This window comes from Filicampus tigris, chromosome 2, assembly GCF_054856515.1.
Source record: "Filicampus tigris isolate MCC_2025a chromosome 2, RoL_Ftig_1.0, whole genome shotgun sequence".
Lineage (NCBI taxonomy): Eukaryota > Metazoa > Chordata > Actinopteri > Syngnathiformes > Syngnathidae > Filicampus > Filicampus tigris.
In genome coordinates this window covers 29,410,688-29,430,593 of record NC_141218.1, presented here as the reverse complement: position 1 = coordinate 29,430,593, position 19,906 = coordinate 29,410,688, and the positions used below count along the sequence as shown (strand labels likewise).

At 42.6% G+C, this 19,906-nt stretch overlaps 1 protein-coding gene across 2 annotated transcripts in view; it reads right to left on the bottom strand.

The window, feature by feature from the left end:
- fat2 (FAT atypical cadherin 2) overlaps nt 1–19,906 on the bottom strand; it is a 139,888-nt gene that overhangs the window by 4,065 nt on the left and 115,917 nt on the right. For both annotated transcript variants that reach the window (XM_086023337.1, XM_086023338.1), the window contains exons 23-27: nt 12,275–12,689; nt 5,937–6,090; nt 1,328–1,427; nt 1,117–1,262; nt 219–478 (exon numbers count right to left, since the gene is read on the bottom strand). In XM_086023337.1, coding sequence (XP_085879463.1) covers nt 219–478; nt 1,117–1,262; nt 1,328–1,427; nt 5,937–6,090; nt 12,275–12,689 — 1,075 coding nt within the window. The remainder of the gene's footprint in view (nt 1–218; nt 479–1,116; nt 1,263–1,327; nt 1,428–5,936; nt 6,091–12,274; nt 12,690–19,906) is intronic.

Below are 19,906 nucleotides of genomic sequence, written 5' to 3'. Positions count from 1 at the left end.
CTCGAGACTCAAACTTCCCGTTTGTGATATTTCCCCCCATCCCCATTTTTCTGAGTTCACTTTTCAGCCTTGATACTTAAAATGCAGCCTGTCTTTTTGCCAGTGGGTAGTTGGAATGTGTCCCAGTATTTTTCTTCATCATATCATATATATGAATGTGATTTTTCATGGCAAAGTGGAGGTGTAGTACACACACATGCCCACGCACGCACGCACACCTTCATAGTCAAGGTCCCAGTGGGTCTTCTTAACGGAGTCATTGTCGGAGCTGGACGGGGGTCTGACGGGCAGGTTGGGGGCCACGCTGCAGACAATCGGTCCGTGCGACTTGTCGGTGGGCGCTTGGCTGCGGGGACGCAGCGAGCGGAAGGGCGAGTGGTCAAGGTCGTTGGTGGGTGACGTCATGCAGCTGAGCTCCATGTGGCTGCCGTCCTGATTGCAAGCTTTTGGGCTCTTGGACAATGTGGACGCCGTGTAACTGAAAAACATGTTTGTGTGTCATTCATATGGAAAATGATCATGTTGAGAAGGACTTCATAATATGTTGGAATATCTCTATAGTTTTTAAGAGCCAACACATGGAACGCATGCTGGAGGACCTATCTGGGAAGCATCATGAAGAAAGGGCAACAAGTAAGATTCCATAGAAAATAATCTTCAACAACAAAATAAATGCCCTACTGACTACCATACTATTTACGGAGTAACTGAGTGACTAACAACCAACTAACCAGCTTTTGTAACTGATTAGTTAATGTCAGTGTGTATGTTTCCTCCAACTATAACTGACTGAACTACCAGCCAACCAACTGACTGATTAGTAACCAAGCAGCCAATCATTTGACCAATTAACTAACTAGCTAACCGATTGACTAGTAAGCCAAATCACTAACAACCACCTGATATACTAACCAACACCACACCCAACTAACTAACTAACTAACTAACTAACTAACTGTTATGTAATAGTGGGATACTTGAAGTGTGTCGGATAGTTTTCCCTCTTAAAATCTTGGCTCTTGGCTTAAAATCAAACAAGACCAAATCAAATATTGAACTTGAAACAGCAACAATTATCAAGTAGGACATAAATGACATAAAGAAGAGTCACGTTACCCGTTGGAGTCGTTCTTCATCTTCTTGTTCTTCCTCTGTTGGATGTAGCGCTTGCGTCCACAAACAAAGATGGCCACCAGCAGCAGGAGGCCCAGCACGCTGGCGCCGATCTCCATCATCTCCACGTAGCCCACCACCGGAGACACCTGGGACGGACCAGCCAACACGGTCAAGCCTGCTCGTCTACAAGAGGACCTGATTGAGAACTGACCTGCGGTAGAGGGTCGCAATGGAAGGAACCCGAGGAAACTTGGCAGAGGAAGCCTCTGGGACACGGATTGGGAGAGCACACGGTCGCACCGCTGTGACACCTGCGCCGCAAAGAAGGACGGGACGGAAAATTAGTGGTCCAAATTAAGGCTCAGTCCACATTCAGTATGCCTTCTCTAAAAATTTTACACTAGCGCATCTTGTGGATGTGTAAACTGGAGTGACCAGCAAACAAGCAGAACCATTTATCCAGAGGTGGGGGGGGGTTCAAATCGAAGTGAGGGAAGGTTACATTTTCAATGAGGCTTTCAAACAAATGTTGGGCTTTCAATGAGGCTTTCAAGCCAGAGTTAAGGCTTCAAACTAGAAGCAGAGTTTTAAATGACCGTTTCAACCAATGCTTAGGGTTTCAAAATAGAAATTCAAGCCAGCGTTAGGGCTGGGAGTAATGCAATGGTTATTGTTGCAATAGTTTCAGAGTAGGGGCTCAAGACAGGGTTAGGGTTTCGAAGGTCATCTTTTTAAGATCGGGTTAGGGTTCCAAACAAGGCTTGGAAAAAAAGTCTTGCCAATGTAAAAAAAACGACTAAATATGAAAACAAATCAATAAACGAAATTGAAAAAAACTTTGGTTGATTGTTTGTTTGTCTACATGTGCCCCGCAACTGACGGCGACTAGTCCTGGTGTACCCGGGCCTGCCTCTCACTCAGTCAGCTAAGCCGCAGAGGAAACGGATGAACGGACAAAAATGGATCGAAATAAAAGAATAGGAAAATGTGTTCAATTAAAAATTCCAAAAGCACAAGTAAGCTCAAATAAAAACAAAGCATGTCTCGTGTCAAAGAGAGCCTTCAAAAGTCCTCGTTGCAATTGTTCAACACGTTAATCACTCCTGAATGAAAACAAAGACAAATGTTTTGCCCTCCTTGAGGAACAACAGTTCATTTAGTAAAGAATGTCTCTGTGTGATGTGCACATCATGAACCAGCCTATTAACTCTTGTTTGGTGACAATCGTCTCATCTATTGAATGCTGCGGGAAACTTTGGAATCTGCTGATTCTTCAACTAAATGGCAAACACTGATAATAATAAAAATGCTAATAATAATAAGTCCTACGTCAGTGTGTGTGTTTCCTCCATTTACACTTCACTCCCCGCTGCAGCTTCCCTGCCGCTAACACTGAATAAAAGATGGGATATGTAAATGAGCCTGCAGCTGGCTACATGTGTGCGCATTGCTTCAGCGACCAACGGCGTGCGCGTGCCAATCCGAGGCGTGCTCTCCGGCATGCGGGTGTGTGACGGCGCATCGTAATGTGGCTCTGATGCTTTGAGCCGTGGAGGGATTCCACCGTTATGCTTTGCCTGTTGACAACATCAAACAAGTCCACTGGAGTCATTCACTGATCATGTAGTGGAATGGCTTTGGTGAAGCAGCATGGGGTTCATTGGCCAAGGCTATTCTTGTGCGCTCTGCAAACATTTTTCATGTTTGTCATCATGAAAGGCAGCTTTGCGTTTCGTCGATCTGGCCGTTCGACGACCAGGTCAACTAACTAACCAGTCAAACATACAACAGAATTATTATTGGACCACCCTGAAAAAAAATCATTTGCTTTTCCTAAATTCGAACATGTACGTCGGTTTCACATGATTAAAATGTGGTAAACCGATGTAATTTCCACGTTTTCCTCAAAAATAATAAAAATGATGTGTTAGTTTAACACATTTGTATCATGCAACCAAAAATCAAGTATTTTTTTTTCAGTGTGCCGTAATTTCTCAAGAATAACACACTTCCCCCCCAAAACAACAAAATCAAGCGTAAATGTTATACACGAGAAGTAGGGCAAAAAACATTGTCACATTGTATAGATCAGGTGGCAATTTATATGCTGGAGTGGGCCATAGTTTTTCATTGGGGTGCTACTGGGGGACCACAGAGAACCACACATTTCCTAACCAGATGTATGACAAATATTATTTTAAATATGGACAAAATACATGCTCTTAGTTTTTAGGTTTGATTTTTTATAACGCTGTACATTGTTCAAAGTATGTATAAAAGAAACACTAACACAACAACAAACGGTTTGAAGCAAACCACAAAATAACCACATACTGATTTTCTTTTCCAGTGCAAAGGTTCTCTTGCATGAAAATGACTATTCAAGGACAACACAAAACTGCTGAATAAGAAACCAACATCAAGTGCAAGAACTCATTTTGTACAATTTTTCACAAAAATCAACTCATTCAACATTGTTATGTTATTGAGGTACTGTTTGTCCTACATATCATTCCAAATTGGCAAAAAATATGAAGCACTCACGTTGTAGTGTAGGGCACTACAAGAAGAAGAGCATGTGAGACATGTCTGCCATCAAATGGTGAATGGTGATATTACAACTTAAAACTGTCGACCAGTGTTGATCAAATTTGCCATTCGGTTATTCGGAGTGGACCAAAAACGGAGTGCCGGTGCGTGTACAAAGGGCTCCGAAAGGGGACACGGGTGCGCAAGTGCTGGAAGCGTTCGCAAATTGATGGGAGTCACTTGTATTTGGCTTCACTATTTTGTTGAAGATTCTTTGAGCAAATTCAGTTAAAACTACTTTTATATCGAACATGCTTGTGGTGTGTATCATACCTTCATTCAAATAAAACGAAAGAACCTCTCAAGTAAATGAAGTCGTGAAAATCCTTTTTTTCCTCAGACTCCCCACATATCGGTCAAATCCCCCCTTACCCCTCGGAGAGAAAAAAAAAAGAGAGAGGAACGGAAAAGTACTGACATTGAGTAAAAGTACAATTACTTGTATGAAAAAATACTTTGGTAAAAGTAAAAGTACTCAAATACTAAAGTAAAGTATTTTTACCAGATGTTTCTTCCTCATGGCTATTACATTTGAAAGATTGTCACTTAACACACTCTTTAAACTGACGGGATTGTTTTTAACTGTGATGTGATGAATCATGCAGGTAGACCCACCTCATAAAATTAAGTTTTTATTAATGAACTGCTGTTTCAAACAGGATAAAACTAACGTCATTAACCAGGGCCAAGCTAATCATTAGTCATATTTAATCATTTAGATTTACCTCGAGATGTTTTCAAGGATTGGACGTGGACTACAGGGAGCAAACTCGTTGACTTTATGTTTACACAGGACACAAGGATTCTCCAAGAATTGTTCTTTGAGCCGATCAATGCGAACATTTCCCGCAGGTAAGGCCATGGCTGGGCGTCAGCCAGCCGCTGACTTGCTGGCGCTGGCTCATTATGAGTTGAGCCCACATTGTTGACAATTTCAACGTCGACACACTCCCCGTCGACGATCATTTTACTTCTCCTCACCTTCCGATTAAATTAACTTCTGTAGCCGGTTTAAGTTTAAATACAATTCTAATCCTATTCAGAGTCAGCCTATCCCCGCTTACTTTGGTTACAAAACTAGAATACAATAAAATGATATGAAATTATATTAAAAAATGCATTTACGCAAATGCATTTCTTACCATGTTCAGGGTGACGTGCAAGTTGATTTTGGAGGTTTACTCGAAAATATGATTGAAAATATTAACTAAACAAAACAGAATAAAATAAATGTGTCACAGCATTTCAATACAATAAAAATGTGAAATAAAACATGATTGGTCAGTTAGTGTTTTGTGGGTGTGGCTTCGTGAAAATGATGCATGATGCTGTCGCACATTGTCACAACTAATTGACTAGTCCGATAGAAAGCAGGTTTGTGCTGAATGTCTTCTCTTTTGTCTTCTTTTCTCACTCTCACTTTAAGCGTCAGAGGAGGTCGCTCAGCCAGGTCGTCGGTCGCCGACCTTTTAACCTCTCCGCGTTTGCGTGACAAGTCAGCGAGTCGTGAAAAAGTCATTATGAGGCAGGAGCAGAACATTAGCGTTCAGAGGGGTTACCGAGGCGAAAAGTCAACGGCCTCCATTCCGATCACGTCGCTGGGTTCATTTAATACTTTCAAGTGTCAATAAAACACTTGATATTCATGTCATTCACCACATGAGTAAAGCATCCGGTTTCCTCCTCGCTCCAAAAGTGTGCTTTTGTGCTGCGTCTCTGAGCTTGTTTACCTCTGCTTGTGTATTTGCGATGCATTTGTGAGTCAGCTAATTGGTTGGTTACTTACAGTAGTTAGTTTGTCGAGTTTGTCCGTTATTGAATACAGCTTGCTGCTGGTGACAGTTGGCACCTACCTGGTCAATTACTTTGTAAAAATGATTAAAGTTCATTTTAAGTTTGCATTTCCGCCACCTAGAGGACTGGAGTGGAGCCCAACCACGTAGCATGTCACATTTAGTGTTACTTGACCTTGGTACAGGCCATAGAATAAGATAGAATACTTTATTGTCTGTCTCAAATAGTGACAGACATTCCTCTTCGACAGGGCTCACAAACACATTCACACATCGCATCTTGACACATGACACACACACACACACACACACACACACACACACACGCACACAAATCCCAACAACAGGTGCTGTTTACTTAGCGTCAGTGTTAACTGGACACAAAAGTGTGCGGAATCACAGCTGGTTTTGGGTTAGTAAGAAGGGGAATAAGCTTACTGTGCGTCGGCATGTTCCATTGAGCAGTTGCAAATGTATCCTTGCTCTTTGGGGACGCACACGCGACCGTGGCTGCATGGCTGGGAGGCGCACGGGTTGTCTTCTCGCTCGCAGTGCGCGCCGTGGGACAGGCCTGTGCATCTGCAGCTGAACTCTGCGCGATGAAAAAGGAAACACAGACACATACACATGAACATGAGAAGATGATCTGACAAGTTTCGCTAGCATGAAGGTCAATGAGGGAAACAAACAACATCCTGATATTTCGCCATTCTGCCATGTTACAGGAACCATAGAGTACGTGGGTCGAACACTCGTAACAAGTAATGTAAGACTAAAGAAATACTACAATACAATACTGTACAATTTGATTTATATAGCGCATTTCATAACAGCTAGAGCTGTAACAAAGCACCTTACAAATACACAAGCACTCATAAATATAGATATAAATAATATATAAGATATAAATAAAAAACATACACAAATAAAAACAATAAATAAACATAGAACACAATTGACACCTGGAGAAGAGCAGAAAATTTCAGGTCTGATCAAAAGCCAGGGAATAGAAATTGGTCTTCACCCGTGCCAAGACCAACATGAACACGCAACAAAACCATGCTGGTCTATGTTTTTTTTTTTGTAAGAGCAGCTTTCAACACACACACTGCACTCATACTGCCAAGGAAATCGTAAGCATTTTCCTTCACACACAGAGTAACTTGACCTTCCACACATTACTGTAGAGTACATAAAAAGAGAATGTATGTAGTGTTTTGTACATGTAAGAAACACAAACACAAAAAAAAAGAAAAAAGAAAATATATATCTAGCCTACAGTGCCGTAAATAAAGTTTCACAACTACAGTAACACTTCCACTGGTTGCTGTCACCACCCTTCATCTCCTGGCCACCATCCTCATCCTCCTGGCCATACACGCGCTGCTCTCAGCTTGGCCATATTGACGTCCACATTGCAGCAAATATTTTCCGTTGCGATGCAACGAGAGAAGAAACAGCCTAAATGTCCCAACTGTCCCCTACACCGATCCCCTTTGATGTCCTCGCACGCAGCATCCATTGCATGGAGGAGGGATACACTCTCCACCTCCAAGCGGAAAAAAAAAAAAAAATCCCCAATCAGATTGAGGATAGGAGCGTACGGTGGTTGTAGCGCCATTCCATGAACATTTATCAAATGTTCCAAGGTATTCATATATGGTCATGGTATTATGTTCTTGACTCATTTTGACAAGTCAACAGACTACTGTGCATATGATGACTTACACAATGAAATCATGCTGACATGTTTTGGAGAGCATAAGAGTGAGAATCAACTAATACATTTACATCAGCAATATGTATTCATTTGTAAAATGTGCTAAATGTGTGCTCATTGTGCTAAGTGTAGGCAACTTGTACATAACCATTTGCAAAGATGCACTGAGACACTTGTGACATATAGTACGACATTTGCAATTTGATCAAATCAATGAGAAATGACATTCTGCTGTGAGCGATGGCAAGGTGGTTTGGGGATTTGTCATTTCAGAATGTCATTTCTGTTTCAAAAAATGAGCCAAACCAACGGAGAAAAACTGGAATATTATGGTAGGCTACTTCAATTATGCTACTAACCACATTTCTTCACTGGTAACTAATAAGTGTATGGGAATACATTTTTAAAGTAACCCTCCCAACTCTACGCAAGCACACGCATACACACACGCACGCAAGCACGCCCAAACACACGCGCGCACACAACCCAACCCACACCCCCACGCCTGCACACAAACACACTCGCGCACACGCGCACGCACAGAGCCTCTCAGTGTCAAAGTGAACCATTTCAGGTGTGATTTTTATCGGCTCTGCTCTGAATTGCAAAGCAAGCTGAGCTGCTATCTCTGCTAAGAAGAAGCCGCGCGCTGGCCAATTAGCGATAAGCCAAAATGCTAATGAGGGTCAGCATGGGACTCCAGCCTGGAGTCTATTTCTTGCGCAGTGTGCTCCTCTTCTTTTTGTGTGTTCTTTTAGTGTAATGAGATGTACACACTGCTGAATGGCCAGCAATTGCTCAGCACGAAAAATAGAATAGAAGAAGAGAATAGAATGGAAGAATGTGGGTTGCAGGCTCACACCACAAATGATGACCAAACTACATGAAAAATAGGCGCCCATCGATTCCTCTTCAAGAGCAAGTCTGAAGTCAACTCGGCCATCCATCTTTTGAGTAATGTTAACGGTTAAATCTATTTTAAGCATACTTTCGTTATTTTTATTTTTTTTTTTAAAGCAACTCAACCAGATTCATAATTAGACCCATAGCAATGCGCTTAACAACAAAAATGCAAATGTTCGCAATCTCCGGTAATCTTCGACGAGCGACGTCACTTGAAGAGATCGAGTCGCGAGTCACACATTGTACTGCATTGTTGATTGTCCCGTTAAAGAGCGAAGTCAACCCAAACATATTTTTTCAAGAGTACGTTCAATACAGGCCCATTAGTTGAAAAAAAAAAAAAGACGTTCTGATTAATATTGCGTTTGTGGAATATGAGTGAAGTAGCAAAATGCACCAATTTTTAGCCATCTCAGGGGCGGTCATTTTGTCACTTCTGTCGACTGACAATGATATTACAAATGCTCAGGGCTCAGATAACGACCAATCATGCTCAGCTTCCGAAAGCAGGTGAGCTGTGATTGGTCGTTACCTGAGTCGTGAGCAACTGTGATGTCATTTTCAGTCGAAAGATGAGCCATTCTTCCAATGTCAGTGGGCCTCGTCTCCCCTCCTTGTCCAGTCGTTTGGGCACAACACTTTCCTCGCCTCAACATCTGGCTCGTACATGCATGGTCCAACATACATCATGCCAAAACCTCTACTTCTTCCAACTCATCAAACACCTGAATGGCCTCAGATGAGTTTAAAATATTGCTTTCCGAGTCGATGTCTGACTGGCTTTGTATACTTTCCATGTTTCGCACTGCCTTAGTCGTCTTGACGTGAGGTTTCACTTCCCGGTTGTCGCTCGCCAGGATCAAACTTAGAAAAAACTCTATATAAAATAGCACTCTATAATAGTTTGTCGCAAAAGCATAATTTGATCTACACATTCAAAATGTGCTATGCATCTGGAACGAAAAAACGTTGCAAGACATCATTTTCTAGATGAAGTTAATCAACCCGATTTTTTGATTAATCGAATCGATTAATCGGGGCGCATCAATTTCACATCGATTTTTGAATAATCATTGCATCCCTACTCTATAATATCGTACAAAAACATACAGTAATGACATAATTAAATCAAATTAAGAAGTATTTCCCCTCTCTGAGCCATCACCTTATTGTGGTAGAGGGGTTTGTGTGTCCCAATGATCGTTGGAGCTAAGTTGTCTGGGGCTTTATGCCCCGGGCAGGGTCACTCATGGCAAAAAGACCCCAGGTGAGGCACTGGACAAAGTACGGCTCATCAATTTCCCCTGCCTGAAGGCGGGTCACCGGGGCCACCCTCTGGAGCTAGGCCTGGCGGTGGGGCTCATTGGCAGGCCTGCACTGGTGGGGCTCGGCCGGGCACAGCCCGGTGAGGCAACGTGGGTCCCTCTTTTCATGGGCTCACCACCTGTGGGAGGAGCCAAGCAGGTTGGGTCGCAGCCAAAGGCGGTGGCATTGGTGGTGTGAACCTCAGCTACAGAAGCTAACTCGAGGGTAGTGGAATGTCGCCTCTCTAGCCGGGATGAAGCCTGAGCTGGTGTGCGAGGTTTAGAGGTACCAACGAGATATAGTTGGGCCCACCATGACATGTCCGGGCTCTGGTACCAGTCTTCTCAAGAGGGCGTGGAAACTCTTTCACTCCGGAGTTGTCCACGGAGAGAGGCGTCAAGCACGTGTGGGTATACTTATTGCCCCTTGACTCGTTGTCTGTATATTAGGGTTCACCCCAGCGGATAGCCTCCCTCCAAGGCATTTGGGTGAGTCGACGAGTCCTGACTGTTTTTGTGCCAAACAGCAGTTCAGAGTACCCACCCTTCCTGGAGTCCTTGGAGGGAGTTCTTGCTGTAGAACGCTCCATCTGGGGAATGCCTTGTTCTTCAATGCTCACATGGGCAATGGCAGTGAGACCTGGAAGGGCGTGGTTGGGAGGGATGACCCCAAACCCAAACCCACCCCCCCCACGATCAGAAACTGAGCTGTGTTCTGTTATTGGACTTCCATTCCATTCTGATTTCTATTAAAGCAGTATGTGACGACCCTCCTGCTGTTTCAGTTTTATTTTCTATTCATGGTCTTCGGTGCTATAATAGCAGAGTCTCTGCTTGTTTATGACACAGGGTTTTTGCGCCAATTGAAAAGCAATCATTCACCCAGCCTTTTTATCTTTGCTGCTCGTATATATACTTACAGTAACTACCAGAAGTCTGCATATTCGTAGTTGAATTATTTAATGAATAGGGTTGGGAACTGAGAATCAAGTGGAAAGTAAAGAGTAGCATTCCATTTCTCCCACCATCATTTAGATTTTAAAATGTCGGTGCTAAATTGCGATTCCTACTTAGCCGTACGAAAGACGCATGAACGAAGGACCAATAGGAAATGTGTGTGCGCAGCACACAGCCCCTCCCCACAAACAGAGCTATGGCACGGTGAGCCTCAGCGTGGCGGGGGTCCAGCACACACTGACATTCGCAGGGCCTGTCCCCGCAGACCACTCCTTTTCCCTCCCACCGGGAGGGTGGCGGCGACTGCCCTTCACGGGTTCGCCCGCACCAAATCAGCTGTATGCACAGTTTGGTTGAACTTCATCATACAATCATACATTCATCTTACAATTACACATTACACCGATCGCGAGGATCGAAATCTGACGATATTGTGCATTTTATGCAAAATCGTGATAAACTGTAAGGTCATAATTTGTGCAATCTATCACTGATGTCATTGATCGCATACGCTAAATAAGACATGACAGCAAACAACCTCGTTCAGTCAGGAGTTGTTCTGTCCTGCCAGAGCGTATATGTTTGAGCCCAAAGCTAATCTACTTTTAGCCTCGTCTTGCTTCTTGTCAGCAGAAAGACTTTGTGCTGGGAGGCTGAAGTTCTGCCTCTGCGCCCTCGACTATCCAATCACAAAGTAATAGTGATTTTTGACTGGTAATAAGTCTGCAAAACACTTTTATTTACGTCAAAAAAGATAACTTTTAATTTGAGAATTTAATGAATTCAAAATAGCTTTGATCACTCAGCGTAAATTACGTGACCTCCCGGCCATACACATTTATAAGCCAAGGTAGGCGTGTTGTGTGTTTGAACTCACATGAAAAATAGATCAGTTGTCGACCACGAATGGAACGATTACATCCAAATATCGAGGATACGAGATATACTGCGGTCATCCTGAACATGTGTTGAGCTATTCTCGCGACGCCATTACATCAATCTATGATCCAATCTGCTCATCCTCACAAGGGTCGCGGGCGTGCTTGGAGCCTATCGCAACTGTCTTTGGGCAGTGGGCGGGGGACACCTCGAATTGGTTGCCAGCCAATTGCAGGGCACACAGAGACAAACAAACATTCACACTCACAATCACACCTAGGGGCAATTTAGGGTGTTCAATTCACCTACCATGCATGTTTTTGGAATGTGGGAGGAAACCGGAGTACCGGAGAAAACCCACGCAGGCACGGGGAGAACTTGCAAACTCCACACAGGAAGGCCGGGGCTGGATTCGAACCCACTACTTCTGCGCTGTGAGGTGGACGTGCTAACCAGTCGACCACCGTGCAGCCACGCCATTACATATAAAGTCAATACAGTTTGCTCAGATAGGGCCTATAATATATATATAATATATAATCTATACAGCATACACGCCAGGTAAAAATGGCCAAACTGACAAAATACTGTAGACTGTAGAGTAGATATACACCTTGTTTAAATTTCCTTATGTGCCCGTCAATCGTTTGTCATATCATAGGATATATATATATATATATATATATATATATATATATATATATATATATATATATATATATATATATATATATATATATATATATATATATATATGTGATTGGTAGCCTTCAGGACAGTAATAGTCATACTTGTGCCTTACTTTTTAGAAATAACTAGGCAACTTACACTCAATTGAACAGCCACGCCATCCTTTCTTAAAGGATGGAGAATGGGTACAGTAAAGGAATTCCCGACAGGAGGTATAAAGTTGAAACTGAACACCAGGCATACCAGGATGCAGTGTTGAGGCGTAACAGAGGCAGAGTGGGAACATCTACCTGGCTTCTCTTCATGAAAGAGCACACACTCACCTCCACTGGTGTCCTCGTGGCAGACGCCTCCATTCTGGCATGGGTTGTGGTCGCAGGGCCCCGCCCGACCGCAGCACTCGTAGACTCCAAACACCCGCCTCCTGCCCGGACCCCTCCACTCTGACGCATCACCCAGTCCGATCGGTTCCCCGTTCAGCTCCAGGTGCTCCAGGCAACCGCGGAATCGGCGATTGCCGAAGAGCAGGACCCCGCCGGAGCGCATCAGGCGGCACGGCGACGCCAGATTGGCCAAGGCATGCGGCTGGCGGTCCAGGGTCAGCCTCAAGGATGCGGCCCTCACCTCCAGGAGGACGCGGTGCCAGCGGCCATCGGACACTGCAGGCGAGGCCAGAGCCAGGCTGGAAGGAGGCAGGATGCCACAGCCGAAGGAGAAGTGAAGATGGCCGCCGCTCACCTGAGGACAGAAGATCAAGGTCACAGTCGGAGTCTGACCTTTACAAAAAATACCCTAGGTCTGCTCGGCGTCAGACTTGTAGTGTGCTCACTCGCCACACGTTTTACCATTAGGTTTGGTGAAGACTACACTCAATTTTATCCTTACAAAAATGTACGTTAGGTACATTGAACACTCCCTAAATGGTCCGTCTTGAAATACAAAATCTTTTCTTCAGGTCTGTGCTCAAAGCCCTAAACATAAGCAAGTTCTTGTCAGAGAACAAGTCTCAAAACAAATGGTGTCACTCGGGTAGCGATGAAGATAATCATAAAACACGGTCGCGGTTGCTATGACGACGAGTGTTAGCACTCGATGCGGTTAATCGGAGCAGCTGACAAGTTGCCAGTTGACATGTTTGTTTTGGTTATGTGCCGCTCACAATTTTGTGCATCCATTTTCAAACACTGCATGCTGGCGCCAGCCAGCATTCTATTGATTTTAATGCTCAATTACAGCAAATCACCCGCCATTATTACAGTTGCCTGCCCAGTATTGATTGGCTAACTAATGCCTCGCCAGACAGTCAAAATTCACAACTTTAAGTAAACCGCCGTTAAGTAAACCTCAAGCACTGCAGCAAGTGTTAGAGTATACAAACATTATTTTCACTACCAGAATATTCATGTTTACTCTCACGATTTCTGTTATTTGTGCTGTTTAGTAAATTAAAAGGGTTTTCCTGCAGGTGTGATTGAGAACACATATACTTTTTAAATAGATTTTTCCAAAGCTGTGAAAAATAAAAACAAATAAAAATGTCTTCACGCTTCATGACCTGGCTGATAAATTTCATACATGCTATTTCTTGGCCCAAAACTATTTATTTCTACACTGATAGGATGAACATCAAAAACAATCTTGAGTCTTTGATGAATGGAACATACATTTTTATAAGCTTCAAAGATGGTTAGTCTGTGATGAGCCTACGGTACATTTTATTTGAATAAATACTAATGATTTAGTCTTTAGTTAATAATTTTTGTAAACATCAAATATTATGACATTTTAATACATCTGATGTACAGTACATTTTTATTAACAGCAAACATGCGCCAATTTCCTTCATTTGTATAATCATCAAAGACTTTTCACAGATCTCATCAGCTGGATCGGATCGACAGATATTTTGCACTTTATGCAAAATTGGAGATTGGTTGTAATGTTATCATTTGCAGAACCATCACCAAAGTCAATGATCCGATCCGCAAAATAAGACATTACACCCTGTGGTGTCAAAATAGTGCATTAACTCATTCGCCGCCATCGACGACTTTGCTTGTCTTTTCACAGTCCAGGTGGGGGAGGGGTCTATGTGTAGACAAGGTAAATAACTAATGCACATTTTATAACATTACAGACGATTTAGTCTCCTTTATAACATAACTGATGATTTTAGAGCCTTCACTTGGTGATAATAATAATAAAAGTTGAGTTGAGTAACTTACAATACAATACAAACAAGAATCGCTTCATAGACATTTCACATAAAATAACCATAATACAAATTTTCAAAACTGATTTTAAGTCTTTAATAAACACAAGGTACATTTTTCACATTTAATGCTGGTCCTGAATTCTCTTGTTCGCTCTTAGCAACTCAGCCCGGCGACAGTGTCTCTTGTCTTTCGAAAAGCTCAATGCTTCATATGTACAGTAACTGGCTTATCGTGACTAATCCGTGGCCTTCCTCCCACTATGAACTCAAATGACGCCAACGCATCATCATCATCTGCAGCATTAAGTCAGAGCGGAATCACGTCGACCTCCGGACGTTAGCGTCGGCGTGGGGGGGAACAAACATTGACAAGACGGTAGTTTGTATTGCCCCTGAGCGCGCAATGAGCTTTTTGCGGAGCATCAGTGAGCCTCTTAGCATTCGAGCACACTCAGCACTTTTTATCGTAGAAGCAGCGAGAGAGAGAAAGAGTGGAGAGAAGACAAGAGTAACCCCTGTGATGTTTTATTGATGCTTGTTTGCTCTCATAATTCCCACAGACAAATCTGCTCCCGCCTTTTACGTGTCGCTTGTGTTCACGGGGATGTACTGGGCCCCAAATTTAGCCTGGGGACTTAAGATGGAGAAGGTCCCGTGCACGTGACTGATGGCCCCAAATACTAATCAATGAGTGGTGACAGTGACTTCAGTTTGTATTATGTGGTATAAAAGCGAATCACTCAGGCTTACAGTATATCAGGGATAGGGAACTGGCAGCCCGTGAGCAATATGTGGCCTCTTGATGAATTTGCTGAACGATTTTTTTATTTTTGGATCCTGGAAAAAAAAGTGAAAAATCCAAAATATGATTGAAAAAAAAATGCAATTTGAAATATCTGCAAATGTGTGAATCCAAGGTTGCCAAACTGTGAGTATGTAGGGGGTCGATTGTAGTTTTAAGTTGCAATTTCATCAATCACCACTAGATAGCAGACATGTCTTACTCGCAGACATGGGTCTATGTGCCGCCCAAACCCCACCGACACCCCCCCCAACGCCCCCAGTACCACAGATGAAAACTTGAAAGTCATCTCATATTTGTTGAATAGTAGGCTGTACTTGATTTTTTTTTGTTAGCACGCTCCTTCCTCCATGCGACACAGCGATGAAAGAAAAGAAGTGGTCCAGCCACTCAATTTTCAAAACTCCAGTCACACATTTTATTTTGTTTGCACAAAATATACCATTGGCAAAATGCCTTTGATATTTACAAAAAACCCTACATTAGACTACATTTTGTTTATTGTTTACAGAAATATACTGTATGCTAGGTTCATTGCAAACTCAAAATTTTCTTGATGCTTATACAAAGTTTTACACTAGGTTTGTGTAAGGCATTGTTTACAAAAATGTAAACTAGGTTCATAAAAGACTAATTTGACATTAATATTTACAAAAACTTTAAAAAAGTTAGGTTGGTAAAATATATATATATATTTTTTTACAAAAACACTAGGCTCATTGCGTAAAAACGGTCACTGACACACAATGAGCAATGTGGCCAAGCCCGACTGAATTCTTGTAGAGTGTGCAGGATTCGTCCCCTACCTGTAGTTTCATGAGTGGCCCATCATCCGGCCACTGATTTTCAGGTCATTCTCAATGTGAATCTCCATTGCATGAAGCAGATACATCTCAGATTACAGCCAATCAAAATGCACACAAGCTTTCACACGCACTAAAAATGCATTTCGGGGTTTTAAGTTCGTGAGGTCTAGCCGGCTGCCAAGCCATTCAAATACCGCATATATAAAGTATACATACCTGTATGATTGTATTTTACAACAATTGAAGATGACACATGACACTTAATATTTTTCTAATCTCATATACCTGTGGATAAAATAGCAAAGCTTGCAGTTCTGTCATGAAACTGTATGTGGAGCGGTGAACGTATCATGCCTGGTAAATTCAAATGAGAGCAAGCTGAGCCTCTGAGTATATCCTTGCGTCCTCTCTCTGTCACAACCCGCTTCTTCTTTGACTTTTATCTTTTTATGGTTTAATAAAAGCTATAAAGTACAATATACTGTATTTGCAGTCTTAAAATCTTATATAGGACTGTCATTTAACGTCGCAGGGTGCCCATAGATCAAATGGCTCAATGAGTAGGTATGAGTCGCCATCTGCCATTTTTTTTGGTTCAGCCCAAGTCTGGTTTGGTCAGTTCATGCAGCGAGCAGCGGGCTTAAATGGTCTGAAACGTTTATAAAAATACGGTAGCGAGCTACAATATAAATCTAGGTTTGTTTCATCGATGTTTACAAAAACTACTACATTAGACTAAAGTTTCTTTTACAATTACAGAGAATGTATGTGAGGTTCATTGCATACTCATAATAGCCTTTGATTAGGGCTGGGCGATAATTTAATCGTTGGCGAACGTCGTTTTGGTGTATCAGGGCCTTTAGCCTAAGGCGTACGGTAGGATAGTCGCACTATAAATTTGAGGTAAAAAATGAAGGGAAATTGATGAAAATGTTGAGTTCCAAAATGAAGCTAAGATGATTTCACACCAGCTGTGGTATTGGACTGACCAACACTCCTATGCAAAAGCAAAAGATTTTATGTTGCAGGTACGGCAGAGTCCTTATCGTGGCAAAGATGTTGATCAAGTGCTGGTGGCAGAACAAGAGACGGCCTTGCCTTGTAATCTATTTTACATCACTGGGTGTCATCTCCGCTGACAGATATTTCAAGACGGCCCGCTCGGAGGATTTACAACATCAGCATCAGTCGACGCGCAGCAGAGCATCAAGCCCACCCGAGCTCCGGAGGGACCAGAAAAGCTCCATGGCTTTGCAACTTCATAAATCAACGACCCCGGGCTCTGCTGCACTGAGGGAGCTTCCTGCGGGGGGAGTATTGCGCAACGCTTGTGTGTTTCGCATACACGGACACGCACGCACGCACGTACGTAACACACATACACGCTCACACACAGCTCTTCAGTGATAATGAAAGCGCTTATTAAAAAAATTCTAGTCGAATTCGCTTACTACGCATCGGTAATAAACAAAAATGGCCAGCAGGAGAGGAGCTCACATTGGCATGCACGACAGCCATCTTGACAGCGAGCGCCCACGTTAACAGGCACAGCCAGGTTCCCAACCACACCAATGGGAGACCTTTGGTCACACTAACTGGCGCCCCTATGCGGCTCCGAAAACTTAAAAAACACAACGGCCACTCACTGTTTGAATGTGAATGAAATGATTTATCCCATGCATTTATTCGCCTGTGCCTTTTCACACAAAAGCATGCAAAAATGAGACGGCAGCCACGTTCATGACTCTTCCTTCAAATCATCTTTCCCATTTGAAATAAATGGAAATGCAAATAATCCATTTCAACACCCATCCCAAAACACCTAAATTCGTTTTTAAAAATGTTTTTGTCATAAAAAAAAAAATGCACTCAACAGTATTTATAGTGTATAAAACCATACAATAATAGCATTTGCTTGGCAAATAACCGGCATCTACAAAAATATGAGCAAAATGTTTTTGTACTAAGAAAAATTGCACCCAACACTATTTATAGTGTATTAAAAAAAACACACAATAATTACATTTGCTTGCCAAATAACCTGCAACGTCAAAAAAATTAGAAAAATACACAACTGTACCTAACATTTTTTCTTCTTCTGTGGGGTTCATTGGTTGTTGGCAGACCAGTTTAGCGGTATATATCTCGAAAAACTCGGAAGCCAAGGAACTCATATCCCCAGCCGTCACAGTAATTAGATCAGTCATTCTAAAGCTGCTGTAACTGAAGCTGCAACTTGGGGCTCCATAAAATAATATGCAATAAAATATTATGTAATACAATTTTTAAATGTGCATCCTTACACATGAGACCCAGTGCGTGAAGAAAACAAACATAATAAACTATTACAATTACTCCTCCCTACCGAGCCAATTACAAGCTCTGATACGAATGTGACGTATCACATGATATTCGCTGCGATGCCCACGCTGCAGAACACAAAGGAGGAGGGCCACCTTTGTCCCCAGAGCAGTCCTGCTCCTGAACAATGACCCTGCCTTGTCCCAACCGGCACTGATGGACTGAACGCACACAGCACTTAGCATCAAGCACAGAGCACTTTTTATTTGGCAGTAGATGGATATATATATTTTCATTTCTTATTGTAAGCCATGTATGTTTTTTATGATGTTGGGTTGTCCTACAAAGCTGCTTGTTACGCCTTCTAATTTGCCCCTTGGGGACAAATAAAGTGTTTTGATTGATTGATTGACATGAATCTGACATCCCTGCATGCATGTATTGCTTTCATAAGACAAAACAAATAAAAAGGTGTCAGGGATTAAAGTTCACATCCCTGCAGCAGAGGGATCAAACTTCATGGGCATTCAATGGTGGTTTTGTGGTCTTCCTGCTTATGTTTAGAAAAATCTCCAGATTCTCTGAAGCTTTGTAGCACTGTAAATGATGAAATCATTCAATTCTCGTTGTGAAACATTGTTCTTTATATATTGTCCTGTTTGTTCAAGCAGTTGTTCACAGTGATGAACCTCACTCTTTCTTTGCTTGTGAACAAGCAGTGTCAATTACTGATGTTTTTTTCACTTGGCGCGGCCCCTTCTTTCCCCCAAATAGTGGGACATTACTGCATTCCAATTCACCCCTCATTCCACATTGTTACCTTTCACACAAGACCCTTTCACGCTAACCGTCAAAATCGTCTTTTGTCACAGTTCTGTGCAATAAGTATCGGTACAGTTATTGAAATCAACCTGCGGTTTTGATGTCCGTCTTAAGGTAGTATCAGAGGCAGGGATAGGACAATCCTCTTCTTATTTGCCGTTTACTATTCAAAAATGTATCTATTTGTATTATTTTCTGTGGAACCTCCATTCATCCATTTTCAATCCTGAGCTACTCGCTGAAAAGCGTACCTTTTGCCGTTTCTTATGCCCTTTCTGAAATGCCCTAAGATGCCACACAGCAAGAGGAAAACAGCCAACTTTCACAAGCAGTGTGAAGTGGAATACAGAACACATTTTGTTAAGGTGTCCATTTTTAAAATGCACGGAACAGCTGGTGTGAAAGTTCCTGGAAGTCATGTTTTTTTTCTTTTCTTAAGCATCCCAACAAATAGGTACGATCTTGAGTCTGTGGTTTTTGTCTTGACCTTTCAAAATACCTTCCCCCAAAACCCGAGGTGAGAGTCCACAGATGACCATGTTTACAAATTCTCTCTGAAGTCCATCCCGCTCCCCATGAATCCTTCTTAAGGTGTTTCCAACTGACAGGAGTGCAGCGCTGCGAGCCCTGGATAAGGTGTCCTTTTGAAAGTTTTTTTTTCCTGAATCAAGGCGATTGAGCATTCCGCCAGCATGCAATGCGCCAACAAGCACTCCCCCCCCCCCCCCCCCCCTTGCCCCCCCGTCCCCCACAATCGCGGCATCACGCGGCACCTCATCTGCTCAGAGAATAATTCATGTACACTGCGTACAATACAAACCGTTCCATGCTCACGCATTGTTGTGCTGAGCGCGGGAGAGTATTCTATTGAGGGATAAAGTTTTTTTCTTTTTTGGGGACTTTTTTTCCATTAGATCGCCTTCAAGTCTCCTGATGCTTTTTATGGGGAATGCTGTCATGTGCCAGCCAACCACAGGTCATTCAGGCACACTGACAAAAAGTAAAGTCA